At 40.4% G+C, this 23,559-nt stretch overlaps 1 protein-coding gene across 1 annotated transcript in view; it reads right to left on the bottom strand.

The window, feature by feature from the left end:
- The window catches only part of camta1a (calmodulin binding transcription activator 1a), a 442,204-nt gene that overhangs the window by 16,832 nt on the left and 401,813 nt on the right, over positions 1-23,559 (bottom strand). The window contains exons 10-12 of the mRNA XM_053644237.1: positions 22,679-22,805; positions 22,215-22,349; positions 38-216 (exon numbers count right to left, since the gene is read on the bottom strand). Coding sequence (XP_053500212.1) covers positions 38-216; positions 22,215-22,349; positions 22,679-22,805 — 441 coding nt within the window. The remainder of the gene's footprint in view (positions 1-37; positions 217-22,214; positions 22,350-22,678; positions 22,806-23,559) is intronic.

Genomic DNA, 23,559 nt, shown 5'->3' with positions numbered 1-23,559 from the left:
AATTAAAGTCAAATGAACTGTTTCTCAATGACAGTACCTGAGACTGGCTGCTACTGCTGTTCCCTCCATTTCCACCTCCCCCTGCTCCTCCTCCTCCCCCTGCTCCTGCTCCTCCAGTTGCTCCATTGCTTTGTTGCTGCTGCTGACCGGCCATCTCGGCCATCCTGCGCTCCATCTGCTCAAGCCGCTCCAGGATGGACATTCTGAACTGGTTATCTACAAGACAACCATGTTTACATTTAACAACTGCACTGACAGGATGGAAGAAAAAAAGTCTCTCAACTTCAACACTTCATCACTCTAGTAAATGTACTAGAGTGAATGGCTCACTGGAATGGAGAAAGACAACACAATAATACTTTACCAGGAACCGAAGACCATAGAGCACAGCCATTATAGTAAACCACAAAGGTTAAAAGCAGGATAACCATTTCAATTACTTGACACACAAGAATAAAACCAGCCACTAAAACTGTGCACTATATACATGCGGTTTCCAGCTAATATACTAGTATATCAAGTTAAAGTACATTTGTACATCGAATAAAACTGTTAAGTAAAACCTGTAGCAAAATAATGGTTCATGGCAAGAGAAAAAACTCAATAAGATGACTGAAATACCATTTCAATATACTGCACTTATCACTAACTGACACCAAATTGTTTCCTTCAATGTTTGGCTCTTGCTCATCCCGTACCTTCGAACAGCATGACTGCTCCAACCTCCGCCGCCACTTCCCCCCCTCCCTCCCCAGATCTGAAATAATTCAGTCACTGGTTTTGGTTTGTGTATGCTTTTGATGTCCATGTTGATGTTTGCTACCAGTTGTGTGCTATAGATTATACTCAGTACCGATCCAATTTGCATGTAAACAGGATTCTGGAACATTCATTTTCCCATAAGCACTTCTCCATTTTAGGGTCGTACTGAATTTCAGAGTGAATCCTAGAAGCACCTGGTGCATGCCAAGTCATTATACACAGGCATCCTCGCCTGTAAGGGCCCAATCCTAATACGAATCATGTTTATTGGGACTTGAGGAAGCTAGAGTACTTTGGAAGAAACCCACATGGATGCTCAGAATTAAACTCCGCTCCCTGGAACTATGATACACCCCCACTACCCGCTGCATCACTGTGTCATTGTAACACGTTGACACCTTGCTGCAATTAGCAAACTGAATAAAACATTTATAATGAATATTAGTGAGCATTAACACATTTTTTCATTACCACACCATCTGCAACAAAATACAAAAAGGCACGTAAGGCAGAGTGTTGAATGTAGACATACTTAGAATAATCTTAAATTGCTGTGGATCTGCATTTTCTGTACACTGTATAAAGGCAATCCTGGTCATCTTCAGACGAGAACAGAGCATTGATCCAGACTGGCGGCTGTTCACACAGTTAGACGAGCCGCTATATTAGCAATTGCAGGTTTCAGGTAAAGCTGCCAGCTCAGAAGGGCAACACAAGTGTCCAGTGTAGAGCAGGAGCGTGCGTGATAAAAAATCATAGCATGTACGGACTGCTTTAGCATCACTCATCCTGCCAGGATCCCGTTTCTGTGGCAACCTGCTGCTGAGCTGTAACTAGGCGACAGGAGCATGCCTGCGCGTGGCTCGTGGCAGTATTACCATCATTATGTCTGTGAATGAGCATAGCAGGTCCAACGCAAAAACACAAAAGAGACTAAGTATGACGCTCTTGCCGTGGAAACTTTGCTCAAAGATTAAACTTTGCTTGGTTTCATTATCCCAGCTGCATGCCTGGTTACCTGGCGATGGTATGCGAAGTGGTTTTTCGAGGTCATGTTCGGCGTCACCGCTGAACACCACAGCAGAGTGCCTGAGTGGGAATTTGCAATCACTTATGTTAAGCTCTGAATCAATCCAGTGATGGAAATGGATTGCTATTCTAGGCATGGGCTGATGCCATGGTGTTAACAAACCATCCGGTAACCATTTCAAGTGTTCAGACAAGCCTGTGTCTGTGACTGCATCTGCTTTTGTGCTCTACTTACAGACAGGAAAATGAGCAGTGCTGGGTGGGTGGGCGAGCGGGTGGATGGAGGTAGACGTTATTTGGGTAAAACAATGACATCCGTCATCAGGCTTTCAACAAGGCCTGGGGGATGTGCGTGAAAAAAGCTTGCAAATACATCGAAAGGTTCAATAATGGAGGTTAGAGAGCTAGATGTGGTCTATGCATTAAGTGAGGGCATAGATCGAGAGACAGAGGCTAAGAAACAGCATGGCAGTGAGAGACAGAGCAAGAGCAGAACAAAAATACCAGAAATAGGAAGAGAGACAGACAGCATGGACGCAGCACGTAGTAGCAGTTTTGACATGTCTTTGTTCAGACCCAGTGCTGCAGTCTGCTGCAGTGCAGATGATGTCATCTCCACCTGCTGCTGCGAGCGAGCACGCTCAGAAAGCCACGCACGTCCACTGCAGAGGGAGAGGGGCTAAGGGGAGGAGCTAACAGCATACAGGGTCGAGGCTTAGATAGATTTCCCAATCAGACTCCAGGCCACAATGTGATGTCATTAAGACCCTCCCATTTTGGTCTAGTACAGTACTTCTGTCACAGCCTGTCATCACTCACAGAAAAAACACTATGCTAAGGAAGATACTTAATGCCATGTTTATGTAAAGAGGCTCCCACTGCAAACTTTTTAGCAAAATCTGCACTGGTGGTCAAGAGCTTTGTGTCTTTTGGCTTTTTTAAATTAATTACTATAAATGTTTGTATATTCCATTTGAAATTCAGGTTAGGTTTATCATGTTGCTAGTTTATGCTCATTTATTGGGTATTAGGGGTGAATGTCATGTGTCCCATATCCATCAGCATCATCACATATGCATCATTTCAGCTTTCCAGTATTAAAGTGCTCGCAGGACAAGATCACCATCTGACAGAAATGAACAATTTTTTTTTTCCTTCCAATATGCTAACCATGTGCTACCCTTCAGTGCACGTGTTGTTACTTCTCCATCTACTGAGATCCTCGACGTGTCTGTACTGATGTGGACTGGCACGTCAACACATCCTAACTCCCAAACTAAAGCCTCTTGCCATCTGCTGCAGTCACTGAGGTGCACAGACATAGCTCAATCATCAGCCTTCCCATCTCCTGGCCTCCCTAAAAGTGACTCACTGACTCACAGGCTCAGCTCAGGCTTGGGCACAGGCATGTGAGCTGAGAGGTCATGGAGGCTAATGACCTCAGTCCCTGCAGCCTGCTCCCTGTGTGAAGTGCTTTATTTAGTGTGAGTTTGCAATTTAAGTTTGTGAGGGCTGATGAGCCAGGCCTGCAGCATGTTCTTGTTCAGGTTCCTGACTGTCCACAGAGAGAAATATGAGATACCTGGATGCAGAGAGCACGATGAAGAACAAAAGCTGTCACTTTTTTATTCTATAATAAGTCACTGCATGCTTATTCTGGCTCCAGGTTGCTGAACCACATGGAATATATGCTGATGGCTGAACACTGTAACGCTGCAGTTTTCCCTTAGCTAGGTGTGTATATATATATATATATATATATATATATAACAGTTTGTACAATGTGATAGTATTATCACACATGCTAGAGAAAATCGACATAGTTGCAAATAGCATTGTAAAATGACTTTGCTGTGCATGATGTACATATCTCCATCCAAATATGTTTACAGGTCCTAATGTGCATGGTAGTCTGGGTCAGTTATGTAATTTGTGAACTGGTCCCAGTAGTTGAAACTAAACCCTAGCAAGACTGAGCTGCTAGACATCCCAGGAGATGGCTCCCCATATCATGATCATGTCATCTCGCTAGAGAAATCACATCTCTGATCGCACCACCTGACAACATACAAAACTTTGGTACAGTTATATCGCTAACCTGGCTCAGTCATGCATATTTCTTCTTTAAAAAATCAAGCAAATCTGTCCTTTTCTCTCAATGAAAGCCATGCATGTGCTCGTGCAGTCTGCAACTGCTTTAAGATGCCGACTGGTCCAGAATCCAGAAAGCAAAAAAATGGACACCCACTCATCAAATTCTGCTTTACTCCACCTTTTCTTCAGGTCACAAACATGGCTCGAATGAACCAACTATCCCTCACAAAGAAACATCCATCAAGACTCTTCCACTGGCTGTTCAAACAGCTGAGTCAATATATGTCTTCAAGCAAAGACTGAAGCTCAACCTTTTCACTAAAGACTTAAATCTACACAGCTAAAGAAAAACTCAACTCTTGCACTCTAACAGGGTTTAAGCTTTTTGGTATTCTTAAACCCTGACCTATTTGTACTAGCATGAGCATATGTTTTTCAATAGAGACTTTTGTAAGTGCCTCTGGATAGAAGCATCTGCCAAATCCTGGAAATGTACGTGGTGTGTGCAATATCAAAAACATTTCCCACATGCCTGTGTCTCTGCAAGTACAGTCACGCAAAATGTGCAAAAGACCAAGCTGGAAATGAAATTTTAAGCTTTCAGTGTAGCACAAACATTTTGGAAACAACAACAACAACAATGTATAAAATGTGTTAATCCACCTAGAAGGTTTGAATTTTAATGTTCATTTTGTGAAAGGCACAAATTATTTTTCACTACAACCCCTTTGTGCTACAGTATTTTAAGGCAGATTTGCACTTAGGCAAAAATATAATAGTTTGCTAGCAAATCTGCTTGTGTTAATTACAAAATAATACAGTTCACATAACATTCACTTTTTTCAGACCCTGCTCGCAGCGGTCTGATCCGTTTTTGGGGCAGTGATGGCTTGGTGGTTAAGGATCTGGGTTCCTGATCAGAAGGGTGGGGGTTCAAGCCCCAGAACTGTCAAGCTGCCACTGTTGGACCCTTGAGCAAGGCCCTTAACCCTCTCTGCTCCCGGGGTGCTGTATCATGACTGACCCTGCACTCTGACCCCAACTTCCTAACATGCTGGGGTATGTGAAGAAAAGAATTTCACTGTGCTATAATGTATATATGATCAATGAAGACTCATTCATTATTTTTGTTATTTCACTCAGCTAGTGACTTAGTGTCAAATAGCTACTGCGAACATTGGCTTAAATGGCTAAAATTTTAATATTGCTGTCCTTAATAAGTTTCACTAATGTTTTTATGTTGTTAATATATTCTGTTACCAGCATTTTATGCCAATTAGTACATTAGGATATACTACAGTATATGGCCAAATGTATGTGGACATCTGAACATCATACCTCAATGTGTTTCTTCTCCAAACTGTTGCCACAAAGTTGGAAGCACAAAATTATCACGATTATCTTTGTATGCTGTAGCATTAAGATTTCCCTTCACTGCAATTAAGGGGCCCAAGCATGTTCCAGCATGACAAGGCCTCTGTGCACAAAGTGAGCTCCATAAAGACATGGTTTGTCAAGACTGGTGCGTAAGAACATGAGTGTCCTGCACAGAGCCCTGACCTCAACCCCACTGAACACCTTTGGAATAATCTGGAACTCCGACTACACGTCAGGCCTCCTCGCCTAACATCAGTGCCTGACCTCACTAATTGTCTTGTGGCTGAATGGGCAAACCCCCATAGCTACACTCCAAAATCCTAGTTGAAAAGCTTCCCAGAAGAGTGGAGGTTATTATAACAGCAAAGGTGGACTATGTCCATATTAATGCGCATGGTTTTGGAAAAGGATGTTCAAGAACAATTTGCGGTGTTATAGTCATAGATCCACAAGCTTTAGGCCATTTAGATTATGTGTGAAACAAAATGCTTGTGGTGATTTTGCATATCATGTTTGTGACTGTTTGATCAAGTTTATCTTTAGATCATTTGGGCCCATATGGACTCCTGTCACTTGCTAGATTTAGGGTGTGCTAATTGCTTTACACATGCGCAGTTGTGTGTTGCGCCTAAGCTGTTTTCACTTGGTGTAAACTGACATTTTTTATTTGCAGTGCCATTGCTGATTGCTCAAATCATTAATGTTCAGCTCTGAAAATGTTACTGCAGTGTAGAACAAATAAACGCAATTCCATATAATGGTTTTGGGTTTCTCAAAAATGATCTCAAACTCGTTTTTGCTAGCTTTGCGTTGCACAGTAATGCTGAGCAGTGTGCTTTTATGAAACATCACTAAAATGGCTGAATCATTGAGGTTATTGCTGTATGTGGAATGCAAGCAATATTGAGTGCCTCAAATTGTTACCTGGCTGGACATAATCACACTTATACAACAGTACAGGTGAAACCACAGACCTGCGATGGTGTTAATTAAATGGGGATGAATCCCCATCTAATTCATCCCCATCTAGGAGGTGAGGCTCCATGGTCCTATAGAGCACTGATATTTAAGAGGGCCTCCCCGGTGTTTAAACCTGCTGCTTGACACGGCCTGGTATTTAGAGGAAGTGCAGGGGAGGAGGCAGTGCCCTCTTGGCACAGGCTGTACCAGCTGAGGCGACCATCTGCATTCACCCTCCCATCTTCATCCCCATCTAATTAACACTGCTAATACCCAGTGCAAGTAGAAATCCTTCTAGGGAATTTGTAACTCAATTAAATAATTTACAGAATGTACATATTTTAATGAAGATTGTGGCTACTTTTACTGGTTATTTACACTACTGTGCTTAATTGAACCTTATTAAAATCCATTGCTGTGGTTGCATATGGTTTGTCTAGGGACCACCTTTACAAGACATTTTTGGTGCCTCGGGTGAATTTATGCAGCTAGTAAAGTTAGCTTTGCTTTCCTAATCTGCCAACATATCTAGTTTGAAACCGAGCATGAAACATAAATCAAAGAACCAATTTTCAAACTGTTTAGAGCATTATTTCATTTGTGTTTTCACAAGAGACAAACTACAAACGACACAAGCAACCTGTTACCTGCCAATTTAACGCAGGTTGAGAGTTGGTAGTCTAGACTATAAGAGACATATGAGACAGATAATAATGTATTACTGTCAACAGCGTTCATAGTCACCTCTTAGCCTACTTCCTGTAACATTGATTATACAAGCATTATATCACATTTGAGACAAACTCTCCGTACCATAAATGAAAACTCTGGCATAATGTACTGTAGTTGTAAGGAAATTGTACTGAGATAAGATTTCTGGACACGTGTCTGTTAAGAATGACGACCAGTACCTACAATCAATTTGCATGGAATAAGTGACGTCTTTATAAATCACAAACATAAAAGTTTCTTAACAAGGTACAAATGGTTGTCACACTAAAAACCAACATACACCTCCATCTAATACAGACTGTTTTGACCTTTATTATAAGCACTTTTTGTAGTGCACATAGCATAAAAAGATGTACTTGATCATTTGTAGGTCACATGACCATAGCACATATGTACACTACACCTGCGCTAGGAGTTCCTGGCTACATTTTATTGTTCTGTGTTTTAAACTTGGCCAATACTTGGTTTTGGTTTGGTTTAACTGGGAAATGAGAGAAAACAGCACTTTTTGGACTGTCTTATTTCCACAAGATATATTGGAATATAATATAAATTTAAAATGGCATACATATTGTATATATTACCTGGGGTATTCTACTGATCGTTTTTAAGAAACTTTATTGTTTCCAGATGTGTACATGCACAGTCTGTAAAAATGACTGAATACTAAATAATAATAACATATATATATATATATATATATATATATATATATATATATATATATATATATATACTCCAGTAATAATTACATTAGCCCACCTCCCAATGTAAAACTAATCCAAGCCGAATAGGACAAACACTTCACTAGGGAAGTACTGTATGTACACTGTAGGACACATTCTCTTTCATGCCTTACATGAACAAAGTATCCCTGCAGGCGGCACTACTCCACACCAGAGCGGCCCCAATGAACTGTGCTGCTCCACAACAGACCCAGTTACACAAGTCTCTCTCAGTCCTCAGTCTAGACTTCAAAAATGCCTCGAGCAACAACTGGGTGCCAGTGCTGCAGAGAAACCAAAGCCAACAGCACACACACAAACACATCACCCCACTCCCACCATTCAGCCCCTACAGCAAGCGCTGAGTATTTAAAACCCCGAGTCCTGATGCAGAAACTCCTACTCAGGTCTCATCCTGCTCACCAGAGTCTTTAGCCAGCTGACCCATTGTGGGAAAAGGCAAAGAGCTTCCCACGACTGTATACTATACATGATAATTGTGTACCACCAGGGTATGCGTGTGCTCTGTAAGCCTTGTCAGTGGTGAATGAGGCAGGTTCGTGTGCATTTGGCCTCTCTGGAGGCTCTCAAAGTGAAGTGGGCCTGTTGTGATGCTTGGGAAGCTTGTAAGATGTACGTTTACCAGGGTAAGCATGCCAGGAGATGATGCAGAGAGTAGGTACCATGTGTGGCATCAGCCATTACAGCTGCACAGCAGTGAGCCACTCACACTTACTCATTTATCTGATTGCAGGGACACTTCCAGCTAAGACAAGCAGAGCTTGGAGCAGAACATCCCCATTAACAGCAGTGAAACTCGTCAATTTGGAGTAATTATGTGCAATAAATTAGTAGAATGGCAAATGTTAGTACGCAGGAGGTTTTTCTTTTTAACACTTTTTAATCCTGCATAGTGTTGCTTCTTCACATAGTGAGACAACTGAAGACGGAATAACACTTGTTTCTCAGAAATGTGTGGATGGACTAAAAATCATAAGCCAAATGCATTAAAATTCTAATTAACATACAAGAAGGTGAATTCTATTTCATTGTACTACGTACAACTCACTAGAAGTGTAAAACATCCAGACCGGTGATATACGGTGCAGCTTGTTCGCTGTTCCACTCTCTGGCAAACAGGAAACCTCTGCAGACTTTAATGGTCCTTTTACTTTCCGCTTGAGTGGACCTCTCCAATTTAGTATCCATACAAACAAATGGCAAAACACATTAACTCGGCGCTGGGATTCTCTGTGATAAACGGTCATGCTCATCCTTCCAGACATGCCCTGGTTAAAACAGCTGCATTATTTGTCATGATATGACAGTTTACTGATGCAAAAACAAATGCATTACTGTGGATAAAAGTACAACAAACAAACTGTGAGTAGACTCAGTTTTCATAAACAACATACGAACAGACTTTTCTACATGACCATGCAATTATTTAACACTGTACTACAATATGTTTCATGAAATTCCATAGTGACTTTCTTTTAGATAAAAATATCTTGTGATTTTCAACTAAGGAAATGATCTCCAATAACATCCTCTATCTTTTACCATTTCCTCCGGACTCCACGCAATCCTATGACTTGACAGACTCTTTAAGAAAGGTCAAGCTCAGAGGAATGAATGGTTCAGGACAGCCAATCAAGCTTTAACAAACTTATTATACACTCAATCTCAGTATGTCCATTACAATCTGAAATCTGTCAGCTTCCTTCACTGCTAGCTCAGTTTATGCAAATGAAATAAAGGACTCCTGGGAGGATCATTATGATTAGGATTTGTCCATTAACTAAAAGTGTTTGGCTTTAATATAATGTAGTATTTATCAGTGATATTAAAAAGATATGAATAAATAAGTGATTAATGATTTAGTCTGCAGTTTTTGATTTTGACTGAAATGAGAATAGTAAGACTTAGGCTACAAGTAGCAAATAGAGAATCACTAAAAATACCATTGTATATTGTGTTCAACATTAATTGAACTTCCATGTGTTACACATTAGGAAGTTCTAATTCAAGAAAGGGAAAAAAAGTTCAGTATCTAAAGCAGAAAGTATAATGACTGACAATAAATGTACCCTTTTCCCTGACAGCCTTTCTCTCTTAACCACAGCTTTCCATTTTTAAAGACCCTGAGGTCCAGCCAGTCTCTCAGGTAGCTACTTCCAGTTCACTGCTCGGCTTTTCTTCAGAAACTGTCTCTAAGGAAATGGTGTCTTGAGAAAAGTTCTTTCAGACAGATAACACGAGAGACTAAAGTGCACCACTTAGACTCATGATGGACACGATTAAACCTGATCGGTTTAATGTAACTGTTAAAAGCATATACGGATATCAATATAGGTATAAAACTTGGAATCTTGTGTCATGTGACACGGGGGCGGGGGGGGTGTGTCATAAAATATAAGTTAAGAGATGTAGAAGGAATCAATCAGTGTCAAAATATGCATAAAAAGTTATACTTTTAGACAAACGCTTCATTCACACTTAGAAATACTAAGTTTAGGAAAACCAGGGGAATTATGCAACATCAGTACATCGAAAGTAATGCAAAAGTTTGAAAGACTATCTTGTCTTGACTCTTCCTGGATCAACAGGTTGTTGGGCTAAAAGTTCTTATAAAAAAAGGCTCTTATTTGCACAAGAGCTTCGTTTCTCCTCTGTTTAATAAAAAATGGCTGTAAAGGTCAGTGGTGTCCATCGTGTCCACTGCTGCCCTTACACAGGCTGCATCCTGATCTGCGCTGCATACTACTGCACTAAAGAGGACAGCCAAACAGCATGCCACTAGAGGTAACCATAGTTACCATAAGCAGCGTACTATCTGTGACATTAGGATAAGGTTTGGGACGCGGCCACAAACTCTGGTCACGACCACTGATCATGGTGATTAAGTGCGACAGATTAAAAAAAAAAAAAAAAACCTGAGCAAATTCTGTCCTGTGTATGAGCTTTGTACACCTAGTATGTGATATAACAATTAATAAACCATGTTATTTCTTCCCATGTGGAGGATTAGCCTATATTATATGTTAAAAAAAAAAAAAAAAAGTTGAATTATTCAAATAAACAGTAACATCTTAATAACGTTTGTAGAGGGGTCAATTCTTTCGCGCACGTAGAGACGATCAGGTGGTTTGCTTGAGTTTTTAAACATAAAAATAAATACTACGTTCAACACACCGGTGACCACGTGTGCAGAAATCCACCCGGTTCTCTGATCTTCGTATTATGAAACTTTTCCATAATGAAACCCATGTGCACTCCAAACACTGCACTGCACTGTGCCACTGAACTGACTGTAATCGGAGTGGCGTATAGACGGAAAAATAGAGAGCAGAACAAAATCCGACAAAAAAGAAAGAAAGAAAGAAAGAAAAAAACCTCGGGCAGTCATTTCTTCACTAAGGTAAAGTGACACCCCGAAAAATGAAACGTTTGTGTTTGTAGCTACAAGCAGACAAACAGTGACTGAAGTGCACAACAGAACTTGCTGATCTAAAGACATCTTGTTTGTAGTAGACTAAGTGCACGCAACTTTGCTCATCCACAGACAGACTACTACTACTACTACTACTATACACACAAACACAAACACAAAAACGCACACAAAGACAAAACTAGGGTTATGGAAACGCGTCCGACCTTCTATTTTATTGGCCATGGAAGTCCCCCTGCAATGCACACGGTCTCCGTGTCTTTAGGAGAAGCAGGTGTCAGTCATCAGCATCCTGACCAATGTCCCCGAGAGAGAGAGAGAGAGAAAAAGATAGAGAGAGTGAGAGAGAGGTGCAGTGTGTCAGTTTTCGCACTGGGAAATGTTCACGCGCAATCCTATTTAAAGCAGGGACGGTGCTCAGTGCTCTCCTCCCCGGCGGAACTCAAGCGCAGAAAAATCCGCGTGCAGAAAAGCGCAGAGAGAGAAAGAGAAAGCCCGCTCACTCTGTGCGCTCCCATCACTCCCTACTCTTTTTCTCACCCTCCCTCCCTCCATCCATCCATCCATCCCTCCCTCCCTCCCTCCATCCCCTGCACCCTGCGCCCCTGTTAGCCCGCAGTGAAAGACAGACGGCGGGGCGCGCGGGCAACACGTAAACACGCGCCCCACTTTCCTTCCTTTCTTTCATTCTTACTCAGGTTTGCATTGTCAGATTGCGCAGGATTTCCGGTTTAGACAGTGTGGAGAAAACACATGCACAAAATGTGCACTGGTTTACCTTTATTAGCGGGCCGGCTAAATGATTAAAACATGCATAAATAACATTGCGCGAGCACGGAAATCAATAATGGCACTGCAATAAATGGCACTGCCTCCTGTTGCGGGGACGCACGCACAGCCACACCCACCACTCGCTTTCCTTATATCCCGTTTCCCCTAATCTTATGCCTACTTATAGCCTATATATTAGATTGATCTAATCTGCTCCCGTTACCTTTAATAATAATAATGCGCTCTGATATCACTATTCTGTAAATCGGAAATTAAACCCATCCCAGTCCACCACGGGCGTTCTTTTTTTTCTTCTTTTTTTGCTTGTGATGAACTACATTCAAGCGTAAAGTCTCGCGAACCACGTGACACCATGTATCATTTACGGTGCTTGAGGAAACACGCCCACTTCAGCACCGCATTGTGTTACTCGCAGAAAAACAAACAAACAAACAAAACAAGCAAACTGGAAACCTGCAACTTTTGAGAGAAATAGCTACAAGAAGTCAACGCGTGTGTGGACGGCTGTAGATTCGACTACATGCAACTTCATGACGTAAATCTGGATGTTTACGCACAAAATATCAAACAAACAAACAGACAAAAAGGTCCACAGACACTGGACTGTCATGGTTACACCGCGCGCCACATCCTTTAAGTCTCCGTGTTTTTTTTGTCCTGCGCGCGGCTCCGTACCTGCAATGCTGCAGAGGGAGAGAAGACCCGCCTCCTTTCTGCATTATGACAAATCAAGGCAGGCAGCTATGTTTATCAGTGCCTCTCTCTCTCTCTCTCTCGCGCGCGCGCTCACTCTCTCTCTCTCAGTCTCTTTCCCTTTCTCTCTCTCTCTCTCTTCTTTCTCTCTCTCTCTCTTTCTCTCTCACTCTCAGTCTCTTTCTCTCAGTCTCTTTCTCTCTCTCTCTCTCAGTCTCTTTCTCTCAGTCTCTTTCTCTCTCTCACTCTCTTTCTCTCAGTCTCTTTCTCTCAGTCTCTTTCTCTCTCTCTCTCTCTCAGTCTATTTCTCTCTCTCTCTCTCTCTCTCTCTCTGTGAACGTGCGGCTCCGTTCATAACCGCAGACTACCGGCTCTAAACAGTGTGTCAAAACAGATCACCGCCCCTGTGTATGCGCTTTCGGATCTGGTTCAGCTTGTAGCTACTCTTCAGCTTCGGTATGAATGTATATGATGTGTGTACCCGCAGTGAACAGGTGGATTTATATGCGGGTTATAAATGCAGGCTTAGGACGCGTGGGAGCTCTGTTCCTAGTGTATCATTTCTATGTGATTAGGAATTGGTCGCAACAATCATGGATATGTGATTCATAAGTGGCCAGACCTTAAGCTTTTTGGCCATGCTATGATTTTCTACCCAAATGCTGGGTTGAGCCTTTTGTTTCATTTAATAGGGTTATTTATCTAGTCTTGGGTAGTTTTGTGTAAGCCAACCGCTGGGTTAGTGGCTGGGTCATTTTCACTGACAGGTGAATCAGTGCACCCCTTCCCCACCCCGACACCTCAGCCCAGCTCCTTGGGTCAAATCAACTCCGTGTGGACTGTTTGAATTCACCTCAGGTGGAGGTAGTGGCTTTTACACGGACAGACTGATAGATTTATTTGGAGAAACAAGGTTCGTATCAGTGTGTGTATAGAACCATTACTGTACACTGGGGGGAAAAAGCAAAAATGTGTGATAACAGCCCAGTTTACACGACATTAAAAGCACCACTATCTTGGTTAGCTTTGGCTAACTTGTTTTAATGCCCACTGGATCGTAAGTTGGTTACTCAGTTTTTTGGATGTTTTAAACATCTTTGATCAAAATCTGACGTTTTCGTCTTATATATATCACTTATTTGAGTAATTTACTTCAAAATCTATATATAAACACCACTTCAGTTCTAGCAATATATTTCTGAACACCTTCTTGTGTATAAATAAAGGAGATACCGTGTTGACATATTTGTTTATAATGTGGTACATTTGACATTTTCAAAGGGTAAAAATAACCCTGAAAATATTAACCAATATTTATGAAATAAAATTAACCTAGCGTTTTTGTAAAACTGAAACCATCCTTTGGGTTGAAACACAACCCATTTGCTGGGTTAAAATTAACAACCCAACTCGATGGGTTAGATTAGCCCAAAATGTGTTGTCCTATATTTACCCAGCTGTTGGGCTTAAAATAAGCCGATTTGGGTTGTTTTGAACCCAGTGTTTGTAATGTATCAATGTATCTTTAGACATTTCCCTATTTTCTGCACTAATGCAGCCTTTCGAATGTACAGTCAGCTGTAGAATTATTGGTAACAAACAAAAATGAGGAAAAACATCTTTGTAGTTCATTAGGTTACTTTCTGTCAATATACATATACCGATCAGCCATGTTATATTGATTGCTTAAAAATCAGAACATTGAACATCAATTCTTGGTTTTAGCCTCGATTTACATTCAGTTGCAAATGCATTCGTTATTAAAAAGGATAAGCCATCATGAAGATCAGACGGCTGTCTATTGGAGAAAAGCAAGCCATTTTGAAGCTGAGAAAGTAGGGAAAGTCAATCAGATGGATTGCACAAACATTGGGCATAGTCAATACAACAATTTGGAATGGCAATAAAAAAGAAAGAAAACACTGGTATACTGAGAAACAGACACCGAATGAGTCAGCCAAGGACAACAACAGCTGAGGACAGAAACATTCTGAGAGCTTTGAAGAAAAACCTCAAAACAACAGTCAGTGGCATCAAAAACAACCTCCACAGAGCAGGGGTGAAGGTATCACAATCCACCATTTGAAGAAGACTTGGAGAGCAGAAATAAAAGCAGAGCAGTAAGAATCAGAAAGCCAGACTGGAATTCACAAAGAAATGTAGATATGAATCTCAAAAGTCCTGGAACCAAGATTAACCTCTACCAGTGATGGAAAGGCCAAAATGTGGTGAAAGAAAGGATCTGCTCATGATCCAAAACATACAAGCTCATCTGTGAAACATGGTGGAGGTAGTGTCATGGCTTGGGCTTGCATGGCTGGAATGGGCTCATTAATCTTTATTGATGCTGTAACTCATGATGGTAGCAGCAGAATGAATTCAGAAGTTTACAGGGGCATTCTGTCTGCCAATTTACAGAGAAATGCATCCAAATTTATCAGGAGGAACTTTATCATGCAGCAAGACAACGATGCAAAACAAATGAATTGACCTTGTGGTTCCAATCGTTTTGGAGGGGATTGTAGTAAGTCAAATATTCACTCTTTATAACCGTGGTGATCAGAAAAGCATCTCAGCATACACAAAACATCAAACCTTAAGCTGGATGGGCTACAATAGAAGAAAACCACATTTGGGTCTACTCCTCTCAGCCAGGAACAGTAATCCAAGGCTATTATAGGCACATGCTCACAGGAACTGGGCAGTTTAAGATTTGGAAAAAAAAACACCTGCTCTTTTTCCAGTCTTCAGCTGTTCAGTTTCAGTGTCTGTGCCCATGATAGCCTCAGATTCTTGCTCTTGGCTGACCGGAGTGGAACCTGACTTGGTTTTTTGTTGTTGTGGCCCATCCACCTCAAGGTTTGATGTGTTGTGCATTCTCAGATGCTTTTCTGCTCACCATGGTTGGAAAAAAGTGCTTATTTGAGTTACTATAGACTTCCTGTCACCTCAAACCAGTTTGTTCATTCTCCACTGATCTCTCTCATCAACAAGGTGTTTCAGACTGCAGACCCTGAGCTCACAGGATGCTTTTTGTTTTCGCCTCATTTTGTGTAAACTGTAGAGACTGCTGTTTGTGAAAATCCCAGAAGAACAGCAGTTTCTGAAATACTCAAACCAATCCATCTGGTATCTACAACATATTCTGATCTTTGATGTGAAAATTAACTGAAGCTCTTGACCTGTATCTGCAAGATTTTATGCATTGTGCTGCTACCACATGCCCGGCTGATTAAATAACTGCATGAACGTGCAGGTGTAGGTGTTCCTGTATATATATATATATATATATATATATATATATATATATATATATATATATATATAACAGAATTGTGTGTAATATACACACACACACCCCTGCATTTAGTCCTTCATAAAACCTCACTTTGCCAACATAGCTTCTCCTATAATGTATTTTCCTATACTGCTTAATGAGATTGGAGAATACAGTAAGGAATCTGAGACACTCCTCAACACAGAAACTCTCAAGATCCTCCAGGGTCCTAGGTCCTCTCTTGTGGTCTCTCCACTTTAACTCAGCCCACAGGTTTTCTGTCGAGTTTTCCTCAGGGTCCTGGGATGGACATTTTAAAAGCTTAATTCAGAGTTTGTTGCCAAAAAGTTCTATTTTTGTCTCATCTAACTACAGTATACATTTCCAGTAGAGTCTACTGAATTCCAGGCACTTGTGTTTGCACTTAGATGGGGAAAAAAAGGCTTTCCTCTGGCATGGCTTCCAAATTGTTTTTAGTTTGTTGCCATGAAGGTGGTATCTAATTGTAGATTTGGAGACTTGGTGACCTCCAAATGCAGATGTTGTCTATAAATCTCCCTGGAGAAATGTTCTGCCTCTCTCAGCAGTCTGGTTGTCTTAAACTTCTTACTTATTGCAGTGGATAAGAGTTTTATTATAGCCATTTCTCGATCTATGAAGGTCAACACACTTTTGCCTCATCTCATTTGTGTATTCTCTAATCTTCACTCTGGTGAATGACTAAGGGCATTTGGCCCCTATATACCTTTGTATTTATACAAATACAAATTAATTCAGAGGCCAAATTCTCTTAGCCATGTTTCACTTGTCGTACAAATGAAAGACGAAATCATGGATGACTGTTTAAGAATTCTTAACATGAACCTAAAAAAGTAAAAATAAAAAAAAATGTAAAAGTAAAATATAAATGGGAGCATGCTTCGGTTACATTTTGTTTATAGGAATTTCTAGAGGTAATGGTGCCAACAATAGTGACATGGTTCTGTTAAAAACATATTTTTAATGAAGCAATACAGAATTTTTCATTTTGATTGTGTAGCATAGTTTATTTACATTAATGAATGAATGAATGAATTCATTCATTCATTCATTCATGTGCCTTAACTGCTTCATCCTGGTCAAGGTCATGATGGATTCAGTGCCTATAATGGGGATTACTGATCCTGAGGTGGCAATGCACCCTGAATGGGATGCCAGTTAATTGCGAGGGAACATCCACACGTATCCACACACTCAATCACAACTAGGAGCAAATTTGAGTAGCCAATCCACGTTCTGGCATGTTTTTGAGGAAACCAGAGAACCCCACATATAAAGAGAGCATATAAAATTCCACACAGCTCAGAATAGAACAAGGGGCGCTGGAGCTGTGCAACAGCAACACTAAATGGTCTGCACTTTTATAGCACTTTTATCCAAAGCGCTTTACACTGTGTCTCATTCACACATTCACTCCAATGGTAGCAGAGCTGCCATGCAAGACACTAACTTGCCATCGGGAGCAACTTGGGGTTTAGTGTCTTGCCCAAGGACACTTCGGCATGTGGAGTCATGTGGGCCGGGAATCGAACCGCCAATCCTATGATTAGTGGACAACCCACTGTACCACCTGAGCCACAGCTGTCCACAACACTATTCACAGTGCCATCCAGTTTTGTTACAGAAAGCATTTAAAATAATTTTAGTGTGTAAATATGTGAATCACCAGTCACCATGGTTCATGTTGCCCAGTTCATGACTGCAGTGTACAGAGTGTGAGGTTTGTGTTGAAAGGCATTGCTTTGTAACGTGAATGGTGCTTGTGAGGCAACTCTGTGAATGAAAAGGATGGCGAGAGGAGGCGCCGATTCGCTATTACTTACTCCTTCACCCTCAAGGGCTGTCTGCAATGCAGCTGTCCCTTTCCACACACTCGTCCAGCTCGTGCCCTACTTTATTCTGTCAGTGCACACTGCAGCAACCCTCATTCCACCTTTAGAGACAAAATACACAGCAAACCACGCATGCACAGGCTCTGTTCTCTTCTCCATTTTAACTTAACAGTTAGAAGAGACAGCTATTTCTGCTGTATACTGTATGTTCACTTATACTGTACATTGCACATGCTTGTGCATACACATACACCTTCTGCTCTGCTAGTATTGTTGACCTGGTGTCTCATTTATCAACCATGCGTATGCATAGTTTTGTGTGTAAACTGTGCATACTACTCCTAATCATTCGCGGGTTCATGTAATCATGGGTAAACTGATTATACGGAGCTCCCATCGCAATTATTGTCCATCATGTCGGCACAATTGACAGAGTAATTGCTAGCTATGGTGCTCACATCAATGTGCAGACAGGAGACACAGATTATATAAATCATATAAAAGGCACATCTAAGGATTGGATGGGATGATGCCTTGCTTGATGATTTGGCACACAGAGAAAGGTTTGCACAGAGAAAATGATTTTTAAGAACCACAGGTATCTTTTTTGCTGAGTGATGAGTGGCTCATCATTCAATTTTATTTGCCCAGTACAATATTAGTGGATTTAACCTCTCTTTTAGAGAGGCCAACACTTAAGTCCTTTTTTAACCACAAGCATAATTCAGTGAGAAATTGAAGACAGGGCTGTCGTTTCCAAACCAACTATGAGCCAAATGACTTGCATGCATTCGTATCGCTCACACCACAGTGCATCACATTTCCAAATATGGAAGCGGAAAAGACAACAATAATTACAGATTTTCATGCCAACATTTCCCAAATGTACCTGGGGCAATGGATTGCACACCCATAGCCACAAAATTATCCGTTTATATACAAGTTGTTTACCATATATTTCAATTAGCGGGAATTTCTTTATGCAAATGAGTGTGGCCACACACAAACAGCGCAATTATGAATGTGTAGGATTTATCCTCACTCAATTGTGGCAGAGTTTACTCTAAATGCACTTATAATAGAGACGTTTAAGGGCAGTGGTTGGGGTGTCAATAATTTTTTATGCAAAACACATTTTTTGTACTATGTAAAATCATGAGTTATTCCATCAAAAGGTATTTGCAAATTAAAATCTAAATCTGTGTAATTGATTGTTTCAGAGATCAGAATTGTTCAGAGGTAGGAATTGTGGTTGGTTTGCTAGCCAAGTAATATGACAGCCCAGTTAACGTAACAATATTTAACAATAGTGTAAATCTTTCTTTATTTAATAAAAGATTGAGGTAAGTACAGTCACACAATACTGTTAAACACTATTGCATTGCCATTCAAAAACATGTATTTCTACCACGGTTGCCAGATTATGCCTCAGATTGTGCCTCAAAAATTGTAAAATCCTTTTGGACTGGAGTAACTTTGTGTTAATAGTTACAGCCCTCCAGATTTATTGGCACCCTTCATGAAAATGAGTGAAAAAAATAAAACATAAAAAGAATAATATTCAACCGTCTATTTTCTGTACTGATTATCCTACACAGGGTTGCGGGGGAGCCTGGAGCCTATCCCAGGGGACGGGGTGCCAACCCATCACAGGGCACAATAACACACTCGCACACCCATTCACACACTACGGACAATGCTAATCAGCCTACAATGCATGTCTTTGCATTGGAGGAGGAAACCAGAGAACATGGAGGAAACCCACAATGCATGGTGATAACATGCAAGCTCTGTGCACACAGGGTGGAGGCAAGATTCGAACCTCCAACCCTCGAGGTGCAAGGCTAACCACTAAGCCACCATGCCACAAATAAGTGATATTTTGAGCTGAAACATACATGGGCATTATAGGGTTTAAAAATTTTTTTTTTAAATGTTTTTTTACCCCAAACATAAAAAGTATGTTTTAAACTGTAATTGTAAGGGACACAGTAAATCCAGTCTAGGAAACCTTGATATCTAAATTTCCAACCAAATAACCTATTTGGCAAGACATTCTTTCACATGTATCTCTCACCTTGAAACCTTTATTGTTTGAGTGTAAATGTTATAGTTTTGAATTTATATTACGTGCCCATGTATATTAACGACGTGATGCATTTATTTACATAATTGTACAACTGAACTTATGAGACTCGACTATAAATGAGTTGGGTAAACTGGTTTTCCACTTTTTTTTTCTCAGTACAGGGAAATGTGTTGAAATTCTTCTCTGTTGTAATTGTACATACACTACAGATGTGAAATAGTATTCCTTTATTTCTCGTGTTTCCATTCTGCCACTATAGGTCACTATGCATGTTGTATGTTTACTCTGACTCACATGTGGTAGCTCCCTCACTTCACTGTCCACAAGAAAGAATTGTACGTGCTTGGCTGAAACCCACCTGTCAGCTGATAAGCGCAAAGATGTGTGTCAGCTTGGCAAGCACAGCTCAATGTCCATATGCTCAGATATTTTCAGGAGCTCTCTGATGCCACAGCTCACATCTCAGTCAGGCTGTCCAGTGTGACGCTATGTGCTGGCCTCAAGTTTATTAAGCCAGGCTCAATGAGGGCAAGTGTTCCACAGTGATGGGATTATCTGGCAGAGCCATTCTGACTATGGAAATGTGGAAATGCTTTGGGATGAAAGTGGATTGCTGTATGTGTAAGACCCTTTCTTTAAAAATAGTGTCTAATCTCTATCACATCTCCATGTAAACTTTATTCTCCTGTCTCTATGCTTTTCTCCCTATCAACTGCTTGAAACATAAAATGTCCATGTTATAATTATGTCCAACTGGATCCGAGTTCAAAATTTATATATACTGTGTAACTTTTGTAAGTATGGTCTACCCACAGAGACTAAAAGAAATTCCAGCGCTAACAACGAAAGCACTTTCTTTTTTTAAACACTGGAAAGAAGTGACATGGAAAATGAATAAATCCTATACATGCAAAGATAAACAGCGAAATAAAGCCCAGGTGTTGCAAAAACAATCAAACATGAAATCTTCGATGGTAATGTCTTTAACTTCTGTATATAACTTCTCAGCCTTTTGTACACCATCTCTCTGGCCATCAGATAAACCAGATTAAAGAACCAAGGGTAAGTAATCAGCTGTCTTAAAAAGTCAACTAAGACATGACACACTCAGTGAAAAGCTCTATCTGTGAAGGGCTTATCATGGTGGCCCTGGCACTACAGAAAGGCATTCAAATCTGATTTTGGTCCTAGTGACACAGGAATCTCTTGACACTAAATTGGCTATTGGTGTAGAAGAATTTTAGATTATACGCTCATATCCCCCTCTAGTGGGCCATCACTGATCCAGCACCCACCCCTAAAGACTGAAGTTGCCCTTTGAATCCTGACGAAATAACTAACTCTCCTCTACTATACTCAAATCTTTTCTAAAACACTGATTTAATGTGCCGGTAAAATGTGGGGTAATTAGAAAAGCCCCAGGCTAAGACATCACAATTATATAAGGAATTAATTTTCCCTCCTAGCTGGTCTGTCCTATTAAAATTCTAACTTGATCTAAAATTTTAATGCTGAGCTTAATAAAAATAATAAATCGTATGTTAATACTTAAAATGCCATTGGGGTACAGAAACTGCTGCAATATTCTACTTCATATGGGGTATTGTGCTAAAATTCAATTCAATTAAATAATTCAATTAAGAAATAGTGAGCCAAAAGTATACACGAATAAAAGTTCATTCATCTTCACCACTTTATCGTTCAGGGTTCTGGAGCCTATATCCGGAGGCTATTCAGATACATTTGTGTTTCTATGGCAAATGATATAAAATGAAAATAAATCCAAAACAATTGACTTCTTCATGAGATTAGATCATTCTTTTTCTACAAAATCATTTGAATTTTAATACGCAAATTGTCCTTGCTCAAAGATGATTTGTTGTGGTATTCATAAGGAAGTACTGGTATGGACTGGATTGGAGGTTTTAGTTACAGTTAATAAATAATTTAAGAGTGCACAGAAATGTGATTGAGTTAATTAAGTTGTGATCTTTGAGATAGTAACGAGTAATTAAAAGGTCTACATGAAAATATAAGGAGTAAAAGTACAAACCAGATAAAATGATATTTAAGTATAGTTACAAAATATAAGTACTGTAGTACTTTCCTGACTCTGGATGCCATCATGACTCGTGAATCATAAGTCACCACAATCCATTAATCTGCCAACCACTGTACATAGACTAATCCCAACTAGTTCTGAAGTTTTTCCTCTATTCCAGAGGAAACACTAACACAATCTACAAATCACAATCTTCTCAACCAACAGCTGTCATAATAAATATCTAAAGACGTTTACAGCGGCTCCGCAGCAGGAGCAAGCCGAAAGCGCAGAGCAGCAGTGAGAAAAAAGAAGCCGTACCGTCCAGAGAGAGCCAGTCGTGCTGGGATGAAGGCAGAGAGGGCAGTGCACGGGCCTTGTACTCAAACACCACTGAGTTGGAGATGATCTGATTACTGACTGCCACCTGCAGAGTCACCAGCCCTGTGTCATGGGCTACAAGGAGACAAACAGAGCAACACACGCATTAGTCATTAGAGCAATACAGAGAGAAAATCACATGAGTGCCCATGAGAGTTCAGCCAGCAATTCTCATGTATGGTTTAACAGAAGCGGACCCAAGAGGCTGTACAAGTCTGGCTCAATTAAAATACAAGTCGCTGGGGGAATATTATGAGGACAGCAGTTTCTGCATTGTAGCAAATTACAGTACAACATACATAAAGTGTTGATAATAATTTTATCAAGATTCGATGAAGTGATGATTCATTTTGTTTGGTCTGAAAGTGTCCTGTATGTGTGTATGTGTATGAGTGAAAACTTACCAGGGCAATAACAACGCAGGACTCCGGGCTGGATCAGAGAAGCAGGGACAGAGATCTGATCAAACAGACAGCTGTACTGACTGTTAGCCTCTTGCCACGGGCCAGTGATCAGCACCTTAACCCCACCCTGACACACACACACACACACACACACACACACACACACACCGATTTAATATCTTAACATGACAGTCTATGTCAAGGCAAACAATCTTTTCAGCCTAACATAAAACTTCAGAGACAGAGGGTTAGTAGATGTCAAAAAGTAATCAAACTTTATTGAAACAATAAAGTGAGACAGTCTGCAGAAAACCTGAATTATACACACACAAACGTGTCTTTATATACTTTTCTGAAGCAGTAAAATTATCCCTAGGCAGGGTATTCAACTTTTCTTTCTAGAAACAAACCTATCTCCATTGCCTTAATTAATTATTCATATCCATATGATACCTTACATTTGCGGCACATGCGTTGTCAGTTGTATTTTCTTAAATGTTTGATCAGGACAGGGTTTTTACTTTGTCCCATAATTCACCCTTATACCTTAATGATTTTCTGGCTCCAGTCCCAGCCTGGTAACCTTCCTCCTGGAAGTCTTATCTGTTATTTTGCCACTGGTTTGCAAACTTAAAGGGCTTTTGTTTGGAAACACAGTTCTGGTGAATGTCTAATTGCTAATTTATTGCCATAGAGTAAGGCTGCTTTAGACAAAACACAAGGTTCTTCTAACTCAATTTACACACTTAGAATGGAACTTGATAAAAAAGTGTTTTATAGTTTTAGGCTATGCCTGCTGTGCAGTAAAACATAGAAGTCTTCTAATTCAGTACACACTTAGAATGTAACTTAATTAAACGTGTTTTATGGTTTATGGTTTT

This window comes from Ictalurus furcatus, chromosome 15, assembly GCF_023375685.1.
Source record: "Ictalurus furcatus strain D&B chromosome 15, Billie_1.0, whole genome shotgun sequence".
Lineage (NCBI taxonomy): Eukaryota > Metazoa > Chordata > Actinopteri > Siluriformes > Ictaluridae > Ictalurus > Ictalurus furcatus.
This window is presented reverse-complemented; position numbering and strand designations above follow the sequence as displayed.